The sequence below is a fragment of the Pagrus pagrus genome (genome assembly GCF_965226575.1).
Source record: "Pagrus pagrus genome assembly, chromosome: 17".
Taxonomy (NCBI): Eukaryota; Metazoa; Chordata; class Actinopteri; order Spariformes; family Sparidae; genus Pagrus; species Pagrus pagrus.
In genome coordinates, this window is record NC_140201.1 from 9,541,099 (window position 1) to 9,560,195 (window position 19,097).

The window sequence follows — 19,097 nt, forward strand, 5'->3', positions numbered from 1 at the left end:
GATCATGGACAAGACCCATGAGTATTGTAGATTTTTTTTCCCAGTTTTGTGTCTTTCAAAGGACATTTCTTTTTACTGTTTGCTACCATTGGACACTTTTGGATCATATGAATGCAGCCACTGTACTAGTTGATTCTGCACTGTGTGCACCCTTTTACAAAGACTCCACTTCTCAAGTCAGTACACCACCTACAAATCTGCAAATAAGATCACTGTCGCATTGTGGATCATGAGAATCAAACAAAACTATTCAGAAGCATATTGATTGTCATTTCTGAGTGAATGCTTGCAGAGAAAGGAATCAAAATATTCATCACTGTGGCATTCATGCATGCATTCACTCTAACTCAATCAATGCAAATACAGCGTAGCGCATAGTCTGTGATACCGCATGTGCTGTATCTTTGCTCATATATCTACAGTATGTATCTTGACATCAGGTATAAACTGCAGAAATTACAGTACTTCAGAGGATGACATTAAGGGCAGCAGGAGTAATATTCCTGACAGATAAAATGCAATGGAAAAAAAAGTAGTCTCTCTTTATGTATATCACTATAATACAACAGCTGAATGCTGAGAAAGCGAAGAGCGGCTGTTGAGGTTCAACCTCATTTACCTGTGCAGAAAACAGCACTGTATAGCAGGAGGTTAGTAGGCATGGGTGGATGGAAAGATGGTGGGATACAGGGAGGACTGGGGGTGGCTGGCACTGAGGAATCTAATCCTTGAGTTAATTGGTATGACTGATGAAGACAAATTGAAATGGGTCAGCTGAATCAGGGGAAGAGAGGAAGGATGGAAGAAAAGGCAGATTGTGTACAGAGTTTAACATAAAATGGATACAGAAACACGAGCATGTAAACAAATATAGTAGATACAAAGAGTAAATATCATTAGATTCAGGTAAGATGTTCGGAAGATAGCAATTCAGTTAAAGCACAATAAGCCTGTGGGAGCAGGAAATGAACTCGAACTGGTAAAAAACAAAAATACCCCCAACATTCTTGGTGAAAGCTTTCCGTAATGCGGAAGCTGCACCATTGATTTTCCAATACTCACATCTATTCACAGGTTGTCTTCTCGAGGGCCAGCTGAGTAATTGAATGCAAAGCGTTTCACCTGGTCTATGTGTGTCAGCGTTGAGTGTGGGAGCCTGGTCCTTTGAACGTCGTCTCTGCGGGCCTGCTAATTGAGCCAGATCAATTCACAGAGACAGCGAGCAGGTTGGCACAGTTGCCACATCAAAGAGATTCTAATAACTGCACACTGTGGCCATTACCAAGCCTGAAAAAGCCATATTTATGTTTGCTTCAAAGCAAGCATGGCAGCGTTGAACATACTGAGGATGCAGGCCTGCATTATTCTTTGTCGAGCTTAATATTTAGACACAAGGCCGCTTTGGAGCAATTTTGGAACAGAATATTCAGGCGTGTAGAAATAAAACCATTTCGAACTTGTAATTTAATTAGTTGCTTTTGTTTCTGCTACAGTGGAAACCACAAAAAAAGAACACATGCAAAAACAACCTAATGATGGACTGTAAGAATTTGCAATAACACCCTAATGATTGCTCTGTATCTGTGCTAAGTTTCACACAGTCATACTACTCTGCATCTACAGCAGGATTAGTTATGCTGATGCTGTCTACCTCTCCCTCGACTCCCCATCTTTCTCTTCCTCACTCCCCTCTCTCTGTCTGATAAGTGATAAGTTTGTAACTTTGTTCATTAGTGCTGGCCTGTCTCCTGCTGTACAGACTGTCTGAGGCGACATTATGGCTGGCGGGCCTCTCACTCACGCCTCCCGGCCTCCTCTCTCTCTCACTTTTTGCCTGCATCTCAACTCAATTTTTCTCACACTTTTCCCTACCTTTCTTTTTTTGCTCCATCTCTTTTTCACTCCACTCCAGCACTCACTGATTTCTACTTAGTCTCCGTGTCTCTGTTTCTCTGTCTCTCTCTTCCTCTCTCGCTCTCTCTGGCGCTCGCAGCTCGGCACGTCTCTGCGCTGCTCGCCGAAATAATTTACCGCACGCAGCGCTCCCGTGGATGATTGAAGCGTAATTAGACGGCAGAGACAGTGGAAGCCAACGGAGGTGCTTGGGAGCCAGTGCTCGTCAGATGGTCCGTCTCACTCTCACTGGCTTTGCCCTTCAAAACTATCACTTCTGCAAGAGGAGCTGGGAGGGGAAGGTGTGCTGGGCCCTGCTGCAGCTAACCACACTGCAAAAAATGACACTGATTCTAAGTTTGTATGACTCAGATCATCTCACTGCACTGCAGATATTTCCACAGGTATCAACTTTTTAGTTGGAATTCATCTTAATGTAACTTTAATTACGGTAGACGAGACAAAAAGGCAGCTTCTTAGGCCTGTTGACTCAAAATTAAAACACATTAGCATGACTCCATTTTTTTAAACTCAAGATAAACCGTCAAGGTTATTGGTAATCAGCATGGTGCCTAGTTGCATCATTACACATTCAGGAAGGGCAGAGAGGAAAGAGGCGTACAGCTTTGAGATGGAAAAAAAACAAAACATGGGGAGTGCATCTACGTATGTTCCCTCTTTCAATGTTTTGTTAACACAAAATAATCCTCCTCTTTTGCTGGGTAGACCTTGATCCTTTTCAAGAAAAAAAAGGGTTCCTAACCCGAACATCTTTTTTGGCTTTTTGATTATGTGCAATATCAGAGGTTGTCAAAGTTTGTACTCATAAGTTCGCATCTGATTTTTATTCACAGTCAGGGGACCGGTGCAAAAAAAAGAGGCAAACATTTAATCAATTAATAAACGTCACATCTCTCAAATCACACGTCTTTAATATTTAACTCTAATAAAATTCTGCAGTTAAATAAGCTTGAATTAAAAAATAAAATCATTAAATTATGGTTGAGTTTGCAAATGGCAATTTGATAAGATTTTATTTTTTTTTAAAATTAAAATTAATTTGCCTGCGTAGAAATGATTAAAAACAGAAAAAAAGGTAACTCTCTTTAATTAACCTTTGTGGGCATTTGAGCAGATATTTACTTGAATGCACCATGACAACCCTGTTGGCACACATGCAGATTTCAGAGTTTGCGACATGCACCTGATTGCAATATGAAGTCCCGGTCCGTCCGTCCGACAATAAGCCACATTAAAATCACATTCATCAGTGGACAGTGTTTGTGTAAATGATCTCCAGTTGCACCCTTGTCTTCAAGGCACTTCTTTACATATTGCAGTCTTCAGCACCCAGGGAACAGGAATGACGCAAAAGCACGATAAGCTTTGTGCTACACAGTCTCTGAATGCTACACTGTCCCCACGACAGAGCACATTAAAGCGACAGGTTCTTGCCAAAGGATAAAACTACACACAGAGACAAACAACTGAAGTATATGTTAGATATGCTTATGTGCTGACTAGCATCATTCCGATACTTTTAGGCTATACATAAAAAAGTTAGGAGCATCCTAGACAAGAAATACGGAGGGAAATGAGGTGCTGGTGAGTCACTATAATCAGAAGGATGTCCTTGTCAATGGCAGCTTCAGGGGAGAAAGTGCTGATCACCACACTGTGTTGTGACACCATATGCTTTGCGAACAAACACTGCGGTGGATGTCAGAGGGGAAATGGCATCACATTCAAGGTGGCGCGCGTCGAACGGCGAGGTGAGTGATGCTGCTGAGTGAGCACCTGTATCCCCAAACTCTGTCCAATTATCCCACTGTATTCACCATACAATGTGTTTCTCCCTACATTCTCCCCAGATTTAACCCATGGTTGTGGGATGGCAGGCTTCGCCAGGCCTAGCTGTAGTCAGCAACCAACTGTAACAGCACTGTCAGCCATCCCTTTGATTATCGCCCAGAGGTCACCCCGTGTTGAGCCTTACTGTGGGGTCCTGGGTGTCAGAGGAGCTGAGACGTCAGAGGAGTCACCTTTAAAGGATAATAAGAAGACTGCTGACTGACTGCAGACCACCCAGAGGGGGATCCGTGCTTTTCACATGAATATAAATGTGATATTGACAGGAAATCTTCCCCAGGAGAGCTCAGGGAAAAGACAGCAGAAGACATGGAGTAAGGGAAAGGGAGTGAGATGAGAGAAAGGGAGAGAGAGAGCAAGAGGACCGAACACTCCGGTTCGTTTCACACCGTTAAACCATCTGAAGCATCCGCCAGTGACTACTGCTTGATGGGCCGGTGCGAGCACTGTGTTATCATAAACATTTGGGATTCACTTCATGGAGGCACTTTAATGATGCTTTTAGCATAATTTCCCCACTGTAATGTGAAGTGAAGGGCAAGCAGCGCCTTTCTGTCTGCCTGTAGCTTGGGTGAACCTTTTAAATATTGGCTATTGGAACGAGGGTAGTGATGGAGGCTCAGTGCACGAGAGGCTTGAATGCAGGCTACCAGGAAGGAATTTTACCTTTCAGACACAAAACAAATGGGAATAACACATACATGTTCAGGAGCATCATATAATTTCTGGTTATATCCAAAGAAAGCAAATGTCAGCTCTAAGTTTATACCGATCCTAAGAATGTACAACTTCAAGGCACGGTGTATGTTGTCAGACTCCATAGGATGTTAGAGTCGTTGCGCTAATTCTAGGCTGTCCACACTGAGAGCAAAAACAAGAGAATAAAAAAAAAAAAAAGAAAGCAGAAAAAGGACAGCTTTGTTTTCATTCGGGCTGTTATCACCAGAAGCCGACTGCAGCGAGAATAGGGAGGGATGATTTCCATAAAGACTGGCTGTTGTCTGAAAGCAAGCAGCTGTCAGGCGGAATTACCTCTCCGACACAGACACCACAATCGAGGGTGCCCTTCCCATAATTCAGTCTGATTGGCTCAAGGGGAAAATGGCAGCCTGTGGAGAGTGAGGCCAGCGGCTGCTTGACAGGTTTGCATCGGCGGAGCTAGACGCGCCGTTTACCTGTTATCATTCTGTCTGCTCGACGTGTCAGTTTTCTCAGCTCGGAAAGCTACCTGAACAAAGTGACATAGAGAATAGAGTCCACGGTGTGAAGAGGCAAATACGTGCCTGTACTTAATATCGCTCACACTCGCACACATAAACAAACACACAGACACACACGCATACACACACAAGAGGTGAACAAATACATTGTGATGGGTTCCTAATTACTGATATACTCTCCTATGATTGAACATATTTTATTAGGTGCATGTATTATGAGTTTTACATCAGTTTAGTCATTTCTAACGACACTGTCACACTGTAACAGTTTTGCTATCTGGATCCAACTGTTTGCCAATTTAAGGCTATTTATGTTATTCAGTATTACACTGATGGCACACATGCACATGTTGTTCACAATGTTGTCAAATAGTCACTTATTTTGAACCACCATTGTTAAACCTTTTGGTAATTATCCTTTGCTTTGTTGCCAAGATTTAGACAACACTCTCATGTCGTTGCTCTTAGTATGGAGGTAAAGATGAAAAGCGATTAGCTTAGCTTAGCATTAAGAGGGAGAAACACCTAGCCTGGCCCTCTCAAAAGTTTAAGTATACAGCTTCTAATAAAAACCTTTTATTCAAATTAATGTCTATTAAGTCACCATCCATTGCCAATTAATTGAAAAGTAATTGCAGCTACAGATCCAGGATAAGACAACATTCATACCATATCACAACATAACAATATCCAAAATTTAAGACGATACATAGTCTCTAATCAGGGCAATGATATAATATTGATATACTTATCAGTATTGTTACTTTAATTTGTAGAGGCATTTTTAGAACCAGTTGATATAATTGGTCAATATTGGACTATCACAGTTATCGGTATCTCGGTACATAATATCCAATATATACTGATATGAAAACTTCTTTTTTTAGAGATTATAATGAAGAAAAAGATGCTTGGGGTGATTTATGATCGTAAATTCCCAGTTTAGTTTACCGTTTCAGTGCCATGATGTCATCTTAAACAATGAATTTTATTGTTAAAATGTAAAATATCCTGCCTCTGTATCACCACATCGTCGTCACAAGTGTTTTATAACCATTGTCCGAGGGATTATTGGAAAACATGTGCTTATAATAGCCAATATATCCATACCGGAATTTTTTCCTCCCTATTATCGGTATAAGTATTGGCCCAAAAAATCAAGTATCTAGCATTTTTGACTGTTAGACAGAATTATGCTAGCTGGTTATCTGTGCTTCCAGCCTTGCTAAGCTAGGCTAATCATCTTCTGTTTCTGGCCTCGTATTTAACGCACACAGCAGAGTGATATCAATCTACGTCCAACTCTTTGCAAGAAAGTGATCAACCAAAATTTCAAAAAATTAAAAAAAAATATTCTATTATAGGTTTAGGAAACATGATTGCTTTGATTGTTTTGTTACTTTTAAATTTAAATAATTATTTTAAAAAATGATAACTCAATGTGATCATCATATTGTCACAATGAGATTCCACATATCTGTAAGCTGTATGACAAGCAGGTTTGTGAAAATACACAGAAACAAATGTGTTTTAGTTGTGTAAATGTACACACAAATAAAAAAATGTTTTATATTTGTACACACACACACACACACAGACTGCATACACACGTTCAAGTGCACACACACATACTGCACACCTATGCTAAGTGCTCTTATCTGTTACTTGTGTAGAGGTGAGTGACAGGAAGGGAGGCGCAGGGGGGGAAGTGTCCTTTAGGTGTCTTAATTATGGCTCCTCTCCTCCCTCTTGCTGTCACCATCCCCAGGGGAGGGCAAGACAAAAGGAAGGCAATGTTTCATCTCTGCTGCCTTGGTATTTCAAATTCCAAGGGGAGTAAGAGGAGAGAGACAGCAGGCTGTTACATTGGAGGAGGCAGAGGAAATCAAATGATGCTTCCCTCTTCCCCGTTTCTCTCTTCTATCCTCCTTTGCAGCGGTGTTTAAAATAAGGCACCTTAATAAAAGCGTTTTAATGGCGTCAAGGCAGGAAAAAAGGCACAACTTGATTACTGTGACGGTTTTATTTAATGAGCCCAAAGCCTCTGGCTCTGTCTTGCTATCCGTTTATTACTTTGTTGTGGAGAGATATATGTGACAAAATGGGGCATGGGGAGTGAGAGAATGAGGCTGAATGCTCTTATTGTGGCAGGCGTCTGTGACGTTACCAATCGTCTTTGTGATTTACACCTTCCTCACGGCACACCTGGGTTTTTTTATCCGGCCACGCCAGGGGAACGTTGCTCCGCCATGACGGAGCGGAGGGTGTCGGAGACACCTTGGCAGGTAGGCAGACACAAAGACAGCCCGCTGTTAATTATTGATGGGAATAAATTGCACTCATTGGATGTTTGGCAGGGGAACACATGGTGGATGTGAATACAAATGTGTTTATGAATCTGTGAGTGTGTGTGTGTGTGTGTGTATGTGGTTGTATACAAAGGAAAAAAAAGATGGCAATAGACAACAGCACTGAGTAAAACAGGGGGGTTAGAGAGAACTAAGAGAAGGTGAGGTGGAAGAGGAGGAGCCGATAGAGTGATTGTAGAGATACCTGGTAAAGAGACATTAGAGAGATGCAGAGGGAGTCTATAAAAGCAAACTACTCCTTAATGTCTCTCACAAGTGTGATAAAAGCACGGAGCTGAAGCACAGAATGCTGGCCTTTCCATTTGTGTGAACAGAACAGGGGGACATTTAAAAAACAAACTATTATACACAAATGCTAATAGAAAATGATTTTGTGAATGTGCCCACACACACATATGCAAACAAACATTCTTAAAAAGGTCAGCTCTTTTGTTTTGGGACACAGGACCCTCTCTCATGAAAAAATATCGACTGAGAAAAGGGGAGCAATGCAAAGTGTGGTCTTAAAATGAGATGGGCAAAGAGCACGGGTTCCTATCTGTATTCTGAGAGCCTGCCCTCTTATAAATATTGGAAGAAGGACACTGGTGGGGAGAGGAAACGGCCAAATGGCGCATTTGAGAAATGGCACACCTGAGCACCGCACGGAATATCATCTCCTCCTGTCAGATCTCATCCCATTTGATCAAAATAATTGCCACCTTCATCGTTATCATCAATTCTGTCATCTTCACTGGCGCCATCGCCATTCTCCATCTCATCAGGGCTTCTTTGGCTCCGAGGGGGGGATTTCTGGATCAGATCAAATGCGGACCATCACTGTCTGCGAAAATCACTCACAGTGAAGCCCCATAGTAATCACCATATTCATTGCTTTAATGCTACTGACATTTTATTCACCTATTGAGAGATTCTGACACCAGCAAATCTTTCGGCTGGGACAAAAATAGCCCGGTTTAGCCGTGCGGGTTCGTCTATTACAGATGTCCGGAGAGAGGGGCCTGCTGTGCTTTAGTCTATGATGATCCTCTGTACAGTCAGCGGAAAGGAAATGAAACATTTGGAAAGAAAAAAATGAGTAAAGGACAGCATGACGCTTGCCTGGACCGTGGGTTTGACACACACTAAACAGTATCACTGATGTTCTTGTTCTGGCACTGCAGTTCTGTTAAAGATGACAGACAGCCAAATATGTAACAATGCAAGCTTCTAATGTTAAATGGCGACTAAATACATACCCCATGTGAGTGTTTTTTCATTTCAGCCATACCTCTCCATGTGTGTCTATGTCTGTCAACCTGGCTCCATCGTGCAACTCACTGGGGCCCTCTTTGTACTGCTGAAACAGCTTGTCTCATCTGCTTTCACTTTAGCAGGCTAATAATACTGCACAACGCAGGACAGGCGGCTGGTCAAACTTCAATTACAGCAGGGCCAGCTTACACGCTGGCAACCAAGTTAGTTTGCCATGGAATAATGCAACACCACGCACACACAGTCTCACACACAACTCTCCGCATAACCACTTGAAACAAGTCTTGATACTGGTTTGTATGAGAGTGCAGCTTTGTCCCGTTACTGAGTGTCAGTGAGATAAAACAGACGCATGAACCACAGTCGCCTCTAAACTTGTCACATAACGATACACAAATGTAGTAACAAGCCCACATTTAAGACTCCTCTCATATTAGAGGGAAGAAGTTTGTCATTAAACAGCAAAGCACTGCTTAAAATTACTTTCTATAAAACTGTGTTTATAGACAAGCCAGTTTGTATGTTCAAGCCTTCAGATCCATCAACATCTGTTAACTATGTTAAGTGTGTGAGATTAAACCCCTGGAGGGGGCTGAATGCGCAACAGTGTGCTAATGATAATGCAAGAAGAGCTGGCAATGCTAACTCATTTTTAAACACTCCTTACCTTGGCCATTTGGGCCTGCACCCCAGTGGCTTTGAGAGACGACACAGCCTTTTGTGCTGCAGCTGGGCTGTCAAAATCCACAAAGCCATAGCCTGGAGAGAAAATAGGAGAGGGAGAGAGTAAAAAGGAGAAAGGACAGGCATTAGTAAAGAGAAAATGAAGGCAGATGACTAACAAGAAGACTGACAGGCACTTGGTAATTGTAGCAGTAATAGGTTGGTAACATGACTACAGAGGCTGCCAGTTCTCATATCTGGTGAGCACTACATTGTTTGATAATTAGCGACACTGACGTTCATAGGGGGATGCTATGCATCTTAATTAGTAGCATGGATGAGCGATTTAGTAATAACAAACCCCGGCACCCTGCCCACCTCCACCTCCACACACACACAGACGCATAAACACAAACAGACACACACATTTTTGCACAAACACTCAGAAAACAAAAACACACAAGCACTGAGTAGCATGCAAATCAAGAATTACGACCACCACTGTTGCAATTCTGCTAAAGGGAAATTCTTATTTGTAGTTTGTAGTTTAATGACAACTCATATGCATTCATTTCACCAAGTAGAATAATTCATGTGATGGTAATTTATGAAAAGCCCGTGATTGAAAGTCCATGATTAAAGAAATAATACACTTGTGTACACGCTCATGTACACAGAGAGAAACGTGTCAATTAATTCCTCGGAACATCACCGAGTCATTTCCAGTTTCACTTGTTCAGCCTTTTGATTTTCACAGACTGTGAAGTTAGCTGGCCCCACGTTGTGTTCCTCAACACTCGGCATATTAACACAACCCCATTTCACAGCTCTCCCCGGTAACAAATCTCTCAAAGGTTGACAGCGTATCAGAGATGCTGCCATTTCTCTCTTTTTCGTCAGCCTCATCTCTCTTACATACACATAAACGCTCAATTACATCTCTCTGAGACGTAGCCTTCCTGTCCATTCCTCTGTCCCTCGCCGTCTCTAACACAACCTCCCTCTCTCTGTCTCGCTCTCGTATTTTTCCTGACATTAACAGCCACCAGCCCCCATCTGGAAATTCATCAACGCAGGAAAGCGGAGGGAATGAAATCTGTGGCTGTGATTTATGAGTTATTGTGATCCCGACGTTCTGCGGGATGTATCGGAGACGGGGGTCACGTCTGTGTTAATTAAAATTTGGTGGCAGATTAAAAGCAGTCAATGGTGCCCTCTGATCCACTGTTTCAGAAGGAAAGTGTAATTAGAAAAGGATAATGGGTGTGAGGTGGGGGGAGACGTGCCGCTGTGGTTACCCCAACATGTTACAAATGATCATATCCTAACACATAAAAACGTAACACCTTACTTTCTCACGATGCAAGGCTTGTGTGCGGTTTGGTTAAAACAAATGTCTCACTTTCTAAGGCAATCAAGGTGTGTGTCTATGTGAGGTGGTGGTGGTGGTGGTGGTGGCGCTGGTGGTGAGGGGGTCGGGGTCATTTTCCCATCGGATGGCGGTGAAGGAGTGTGGAGTAATGTGAAAATCATAACCTGTGGCGGAAGAGAAATCGAGTGCAAGGACTGATTAATGGCCAGCTGTTAGAGTGGGGCTGAGAGGGGTGGGTCTTTAATTGTGGAAATATGAAGTGCCAGAGTGAAAGGTTTTCACGTACAGTTAACAATCGGAGAAACTGAACCATTTCTCCTTTTTAAAGAGACCGCAATGAGAAAGCGCATCCAAGCAATGTGTTATACTAGCTAACCTAAGAGCTTGCCTCATGTAAGAGCGGCTTATAAAAATATATTTTAAAGGTCGGGCTTGTAGGATTTAGTGGCATCTAGTGTTGTGGTTGCTGATTGCAACCAACTTAATAACCCTCATCTCATCCTCCAGTAAGAGGGCCGCTTTAGAGCCAGTGTTTGGTTGGTCCGGTCCGTTCTGGTCTACTTAGTAACATGGTGGTGCGACATGGCATACCACGTGGAAGAAGACTGGCTCCCTCTGTACACATAAAGGGCTTACTGTTAAGGTAAATAATACACAATGATTCTTAGTTTCAGGTGATTAGACACTGATAATTTACGTAATTATGGATAAAATATTTAATTTGGGGTCTATTCTGGGCCGAGACCCATCCCCCAGACCAAGTTTCATAAAAAGTTCTCCAGTAGTTTTTGTGTAATCCAGCTGACAAACCAACCAACATACCAACTAACCAACAAACAGACATGGGTGAAAACACAACCTCGTTAGATAGAAAAACATATTTTCTCTCTTTCCTTTAGTGTTATCTTGCCATGCAGATGGTTTGAATTTTCTTTGGGCAAGTTTTGTGATATCTGATATTTCTGCCTCCTCCCAGAAGGTATGGGGATGGAGGTGCTTCAGATTACCCACAGACCATGCTGTGAGAAGTTTTCATGGGACTACAGGGGGTGACAAACTACCAACATTAAGCATCTTTGTAAGGTGCTTGGCCACCACATACTTCCACAACAGCTCCCATGTGCCTTGGGAGAGACTGTGCAATCTCTGTATGTCTGCTGGAGGGATGAGAACCTCTCTTTCAATATTTGACTGCAAATTTTCCCATAGGCTCTCTGTTGGTTCTGGTGATTAGGAGCAATCCATCTGAAAAGGCACCACTGGAGTTGTTGGAATAAGGCAGGCACTTTCAAAAAATACTTGGCAGGTGATTGGACAGAACATCTGTCTATTACGGGCTAACTTCAACTTATCAGATCAGCAGAACAGCACTACCATTACACCGCCTTGCAAGGTAAGACTGCAAAGGCTAAAACATGTGATTCACATCTGTTTTACACTTACGCAACTGTCTGTAATCCTTCATCCATTTTATATTAAGGGTTTTCCCTTTAATTTTTTACGTTTGTGTTTCTCTGTTCATAGTAACTGGGTAGTTTGAGATGGACATGTTGCTGTTGATTTTTTAAAATGCAATTTTTCAATACTGTGAGCTCCACAAACACCATACCCTTCCCCTCAGTTTCCCTGGCTAGAGGCTAAAAACTCTGGATATCTAGATTACCCCAAACTACAGCGAAACAAGAAGTATGATATTTTTGTAATTTCGGGTGAACTAACCCTTTAAACACATTAAAACACAGATATTGCTTCCTCTTGAGATCTAAGAACACATTAACAGCACATTAAAAGAACCACACAGAATGGTACCGAGGCCATCCGGGAGACGACTCGTTCTCTTTAATAATCAGAATATTCCAATGGTGGATACCTGCGACCCCCAATTACAAATATAATATTCAGCCCACTACCACCTGGAGTGCACTTATCAAACTTTCAGATGGAGGAGGATTTTAGAGAATGCTGACCTATATTCAGACGGCTCTGAATGGAGGATGAAGTGAAGGGGAGGCGGAGGGAACGAGAGCCAGAGAAAGGGTGTGTACAAAGGCAGAGTGAGGAAGAGGAGGTTACTCAGGGTCAGCAGAATGCTCTGAAGAAGACTGGATTGACACTTCACTAGCTGCTTCCAGTAATAGACCCAGTTTGCTCTTCCACATGCAGTTATTGTAGATGATATATGCATAATGATTCTGTAATGTGGATTGTTTGATCCATAGCCACAGGGTAAAACTGTTAAAGGCTTGTTTTGCTGGGAAAGGGAATAATAATTGAGAGACATGAAGACATCTCAAGTCTCCAGTTGTGCTTTTATCAGGCAGAATGGTGGTGGAGGTTATAGGAAGGGGGAGTCTTTGTATATGTGTGAATGTGTGAGCTCTTCTGCTTCAATACTTCATGACAGTCAGCTTCAGTATCAGACCAGTGAGTCACTCTGGCTCATCCTCACTGTGTAAGGAGGTTTAAGTCTAGGTTTATACAGTACATTTTAATATATTGACATTACGAAGATAAATTTAGATTTAGGATCTGCTCTGTCAGAAGACACACTGTTAATTTCTCGGCGCACTACTGACTCAAGCATGTATATCATCTCCCTCCTTAAATAGACCTTCATACTGTTGGTTATGTACTATTAGCAATAATAGACGTATGTCCCTACAAAACTCAATATTTGGGATTGTGCCGTACCTTAGCACTGATTCCACTGTCACAGTAGAAAAATAAGTAAAACTTAAACTTACTCTTTTTTGGAAAGTATAGTTTTGATCAAATAAGTCAAGGGTGAAAACAAACACCAAGCGTGTATGTAAATACAGAACACAAGCTCAAAACTATGACGCTGTACCTAACCCTATAGTGTCAGCTTTTCACGTGACCCTCAACCCCTCTGCAGGTCAAGTTAGATATCATGTGTTATATGCAACATCTGGATAGACTTTCAAAATAAAGCTTGCTGACATACAGTTCACTTATTATGACATATAATGGCTTTTGGACTGTTGGGTGTGAACCTGAGTCTCCTGAGGTAAAATATATACTACATATACACCCAAGAAGTGCTTTAAACTTAGAAGCATAGGACCACTGACCAGGCTGTTGTATTTAACACCTTGGGACTGAAAACAGCCGAAATATACACTATATATACGTAGACACTGAACTGTAAGTAAAATTGTGTTCACCTCCATTGCTTTCGGATTGCTATAGAACTGTACAGACAAATATATTATTTTACTACTCTATGTGTGTGTATGTTTGCAAGTGTATTCAGTGTATATTACAATAACACTTGGTTAGTCACTAAGCAGGAGAAAAAGTTATATTGTGAAGAAGCAGCAGGGTCAAGAAACAATTTAAAACATCACGTCTCACACTTTAAACAACACACACCTACACACAGCTACACGCAGGTATTGCTAGAAGAATGTGTTTCTAGAGTTAAGTACACACTGTACTGCTGCTGTATTCACTGCGGGTACTCTAAAGTTACTTTCTCAAGTGGGATGCAGAGGGCAAGGCGTTGCTTTGAAGCCTCTGCAGCAACACAAACATCCAATCGATAACTGTCACTTAAAAGCAGCTCAAAGTGACTGACTACATGCGTGGTGGCTGATAATGCTGTGCGGCTGCACACTAATGCGCACATGCACCAAGATGGCTCAAGCACACACACACACAGTATATGCACACAAAACCCTGTCAGGATGATATAGACACACATACGTACTGTATGTACAGACGCACAGACTGTCTTTCTGAGAGGAATAAAGAGAACATGAGCTGCCGTATCATATTTCCTGGTCTGGCTCTAACAGGGGGCCTGTCAAGATAAAAGGACCATCTTCAATCAGTTACTACAGGATGGTGCAATGCTACCACTGCTTCTACTCTACTGCAGCCCCAGTGGTTCTGCATGTATGAATGTGTGTGTATGAGGCAGGGTTCTCCTGAACATGGTCCCCCTGCAGATGTCTAGAACTACAGTAGATGGCACCTCAGGCTTCGCTCCATACGCACGTCTTCAGTGGAGAGTAGAGATAAGGGACTCATTACAATGCCTGTATCGACATATCAATCATCCACGCATCATTCATGCGCCGTCAAATTATGCTAATCCTAATTACTTCTGGGGAAATTACCATTCTTTATCTGCTAATAGTCAGGATTGTTTGGGGTTTCCTACCCACTATATCCACCACCATTTTCCCCAATATTTCCATTTTTCACATTCTCATATTCAGTGCTAATGATCCCATTTTGCACCGCATACAATGGAATAATAATGCTCTAAGTATGAATAATGAATCAACGACAAGTCACGGAGCATTACAATGGTGTACGGGGCAAACAGCGTAATTGTTTACGTCCTTGTGAGTCATCAAGAAGTGTTCTGAAGCTGCTGTTGCACATGGGTGATTAATCATTGTGGTTACACGTATGTTAATAATTCGTACTTTGCATGTGTAACAGTGATTATGGTTAATGGAGGAGATAGATGGGCCACTCCATGGACAAATATGCATAACAATGCCTGTAATATGATTCTTATGATTCATGGTGCAGCCGTAGTACTGAATCACGTTCCAGCCGACAGTATGTGCAACATTTTGACCTCGCTCTGCCACCGAGATGCAGATATACGGTTTGTGCCTTCATGTGAGCTGAATATAGTAGAATGTAGTGCTGGATTGATTAGCCAAATCATGCATTTGTTGATCAATGGTGAATTAATCACTCAAGTTTTTGAGAACTGAGTAACTGTGTGTCATTCATCGAGACACAAGCTAAATACTCACTGGATCCTGCTTCTCAAATGTCAAATTTGGGGCCGCAGCTATGAATCATCTGTTGATTAACTTTATACAAATTGTTTAGTTTATGAAATATCAGAAAAATATGAAAAGTTTGTCATTTCAGTTCAAAAGCCACAAATATGCAGTTTACAGTGAAATAGAACAGAGAAAAGCAGCAAACTCAAGTTTTTTCTTTGATAAACAACTAAAACAATTAATTGAGTAACTAAAGTGTTGATAACTATTTCTCTGTCCATTAATCAATTAATTGTTTGAGCAGTAGTGAGGTTTCTAGGGCTGTTTTACTCCTTTTTATCATTGTAAATTGAATATCTTTGGGTTTTGAAGTGCTGATTTCAGAACCTGAGATACTGCAATGTGTAATCATTTCTATTTCATGAAATGTATTAGACTCACTGATTGAGTGATTAATCTTATAAAAATAATAGATGAATTGAACCCACATACATAAATGAAAAGGTGCTCATAAAGATGTTATTGCTTGTACATTTAAAAATGTCTTTGGTCAATTTGGGGGTTTCTCAAAACCTTTTGCCCTGCAGGGAGGGCGGATGGTGGTTTTGGGAGGCTGCAGTGAGCTGTGCAAACACTGAGGGAGAGCAACATGGGGTTTTAAATAGCGAGATGGCATCCGTGACTAACTGCGGCCAAGTCAAGACCGCCTTGGTCACACTCCAAACCCAGAAGAGAGCATCCTCACTGGGACTGCATTCCTCTGTCCTCCTACATTTATCCTGCACCACCAGCAGCTGACTGATGATACATTTTGCGGCTACCCTCCAGTAAACCATGTGGTGGCGTGTGTGCGTGGATGTGTTGAATGGGTCTGTACACATGCTTGTGTGTGACCTCCAACTTTCCTGTTTGTGTGTGTGCATGTGTGGGTACGTGAGTAAACAGGGGAGGATCATTAATCTTTCAGTGGAAGGATCCCGCGGAGAAACATCTGCGATGCATTAATTTTTTTAAAGGTTGCGTATTAAAATGTTAGCTTTGGGTGAGAGACTTCTGACCACATCAGTGCTGTCAGAGCATTAACACCACGGAGAAGTGACAAGTCTTCGGGCCACACTTCCCAAATAATACTACAGCCTCGTCTACATCTGACATCCTGTAAAATCAACAAGCGTGATTCCATCTGCAAACACAGCTTCAAAAAAAAAAATAGTGTTTCTGCGTGAAGCTAAAGAGACATCAGGGAGATGAGGTAAAATTAAGCAAGCACAAACCCATGCAAAACGTTTGAAATCACTTTCATGCACCCACAGATTGCAGCTCTTGGAACTACTCAAAATAAAGATCCCTCATTTACTCGTCCAGTGTCGCCATCCTCCCTGCCTTGCGCTCAGAGACAATACCCATTTGTTGTAAAATAACTCTCAGAGAGGGCTCCTCTATATTAGACACTAGCGAGGAGATAGCGGTACAGGCAATTAACTTATCAACCCTGCAACATGGATTTATAGCTAAGGCATTCGTCTCGGGCTGAAGCAGGCATCCTATTGGCTGTATTGTATTTCTTGTCATCTGCTCTCGCAGGTGTAGGAGTGTCCTTGTCAGAGAGCTGCAGTCGGGATCTGCAGAGGGCAAAGTGCCAGGGCTCAGGGCCAACGGGGCTACTGGCAGCTCATTGTGCTGAAGACAAACTGAACAGGAGGCTGAAAAAACTAATTCCTCATCCAATATCTGTGCAAATGTTATAGACGAGTTCTACAACCGCAATGCATCAACAGGATTTGACGCATATAGTTGCAGAAAGATTGGACGCACGGCACTGTAGGAACACATTTTCTCCTTTTCTGTAATTCTTCAGAAACTAATTCTACTGGGACTGCCAATACACCCAGTCGAAAACGATCATCATGAAGCTATTTTGGCAACACTGAAGAAGGGATGAAATGTGGAAGACTGTGTCAGATTAACATTTTAACAGCTCAAATATTAAAGTATTTTAACATATGGGTTCACAGTAATGATTTTCTCTCTATCTCAGCGTTTCTTTTCTTCTTCATTTTACTCTTCATCATTTTTCTTCCCTTTCTACTCCCTTTTCTTGTTTCTTAATTAATTCATATCTATTCACACTCATTAGCTATAGCACAGCACCATATGGCTTCTAGTACACTTTCAGCTCTAAATTCAGCAGGGAAGTTGCAACACTATTTAAAATATGAGTGTTTGCTAGGAAGGAGGCTTATTTATGCTGCAAAAAAAATCGCATCAAGACAAATTGAGTCTGGTTGTAGAGGACCTAGCTACTAGCGTTACCTCTGAGCTCTCTGGAGATGCAGATTATCTTCACAGATTTGGCATTCAAAAATAAAGTATTCAGACTTTTAAAGAATATCTACTCATTGCTGCCATTCACTGGTTTAAAGTGTCAGAAAACCTCGCCAAAGAAATAAGAGAAAAACCAAAACTGTGCAGACAAGGTCTCCATTCAGACGTGTAATTTACTTCACCGCTCAGGTCTCTGATAGCTTCATCAGCTTGCTAGCTTAAAAGCGAAACACCAGCGTGTTTGGTGCAACATGTGAAGAGCACTCAAGAAAGGTTTGAGACCTGAAGGGTGTTAATTACTTGTCAAGAGGTTGTTAAAATGAGACCTGTGGCCAAAAAAACCCCTCAAAACTGAGTGGCTGTACAGAACCCACACAGACTCACACACGCAAACCAGCATGCATCCCCACACACAGTGCAGCATTAACACTCACAGGCAAACAAAACCTTGTAAATGCCAGCATACACACACAACCGCACATGTTAACATACTGTATATTCATAGCAAAACACACACACACACTAAGGTTAGAATGTCAAACAACCTTGAAAAGCTGCTCATTTCTGTATTGTACCGACTGATGTAAAAAAATGCCAACAGCAGTATAAGCACATCCGTACAGAAAGAGCAGGTGCAGCTCTCCTTTCACACTTCCCTTTCACTTCACCTATAGAGTATCTTAAAATATCTGCTCCCCCATCATTCCAATTACACCTGGAGATCACTAACTGTAGTATTCACGCTGGATGCCATCTTTCATGCAGCCATGTTATCCCCATTTGAGCGGCCGCTGTAATATGCGATGTAATCATGTCAGGTACTCGGGCCTGAAAGCACCACCAGCGAGACGAGATGATGGGCTTAATATTTGAACTGAGGCTGGATCGATGAAAATCAAGCACACAGAATCTCCAGGTAGGGACAAACATTAAAACCCGGACAAAGACAAAGTGTCCCATTCCTCTGAACAACTACGCAGCCCATTTCCTTCTTGCATCTGTTAGTCATTCATGAGGAACGGCCCGGCCGCCCCCAGCTAGCCTTCCTCTTCACTGCAGTTATGATTTATGCCTTCCTTAACTAATCAAGGGAATGATCATCAGTCAGGGGACGTGCGAGGGGCCAGGGCCTTGGCAGGTCAGTGGAAGGCCATTTCTTGCACTGTGGTTCCCCTGCCATCCGCGGGTTGGGTCCAGGATAAGAGATGACTGGGGGTACGCCCCCTCACCTTCCACCAGTGCCCTCTGAGGCATTTGTCAACACACAAGACAAAGTGGGAGCTCTGGGGATGTGTTTTGTAAAAATAGACTGAGTCAATGACCAGAGAAGAAAGCCACGGTGGTGACAAGAATCAGCAAC

The 19,097-nt window shown here is 42.2% G+C and overlaps 1 protein-coding gene across 7 annotated transcripts in view; it reads right to left on the reverse strand.

The window, feature by feature from the left end:
• The window catches only part of LOC311272635 (RNA-binding motif, single-stranded-interacting protein 3), a gene marked incomplete at its 3' end in the record, with an annotated part of 290,445 nt that overhangs the window by 121,258 nt on the left and 150,090 nt on the right, over positions 1 to 19,097 (reverse strand). For all 7 annotated transcript variants that reach the window (XM_084379187.1, XM_084379188.1, XM_084379186.1 and 4 more), the window contains one exon: positions 9,273 to 9,364. In XM_084379187.1, coding sequence (XP_084235313.1) covers positions 9,273 to 9,364 — 92 coding nt within the window. The remainder of the gene's footprint in view (positions 1 to 9,272; positions 9,365 to 19,097) is intronic.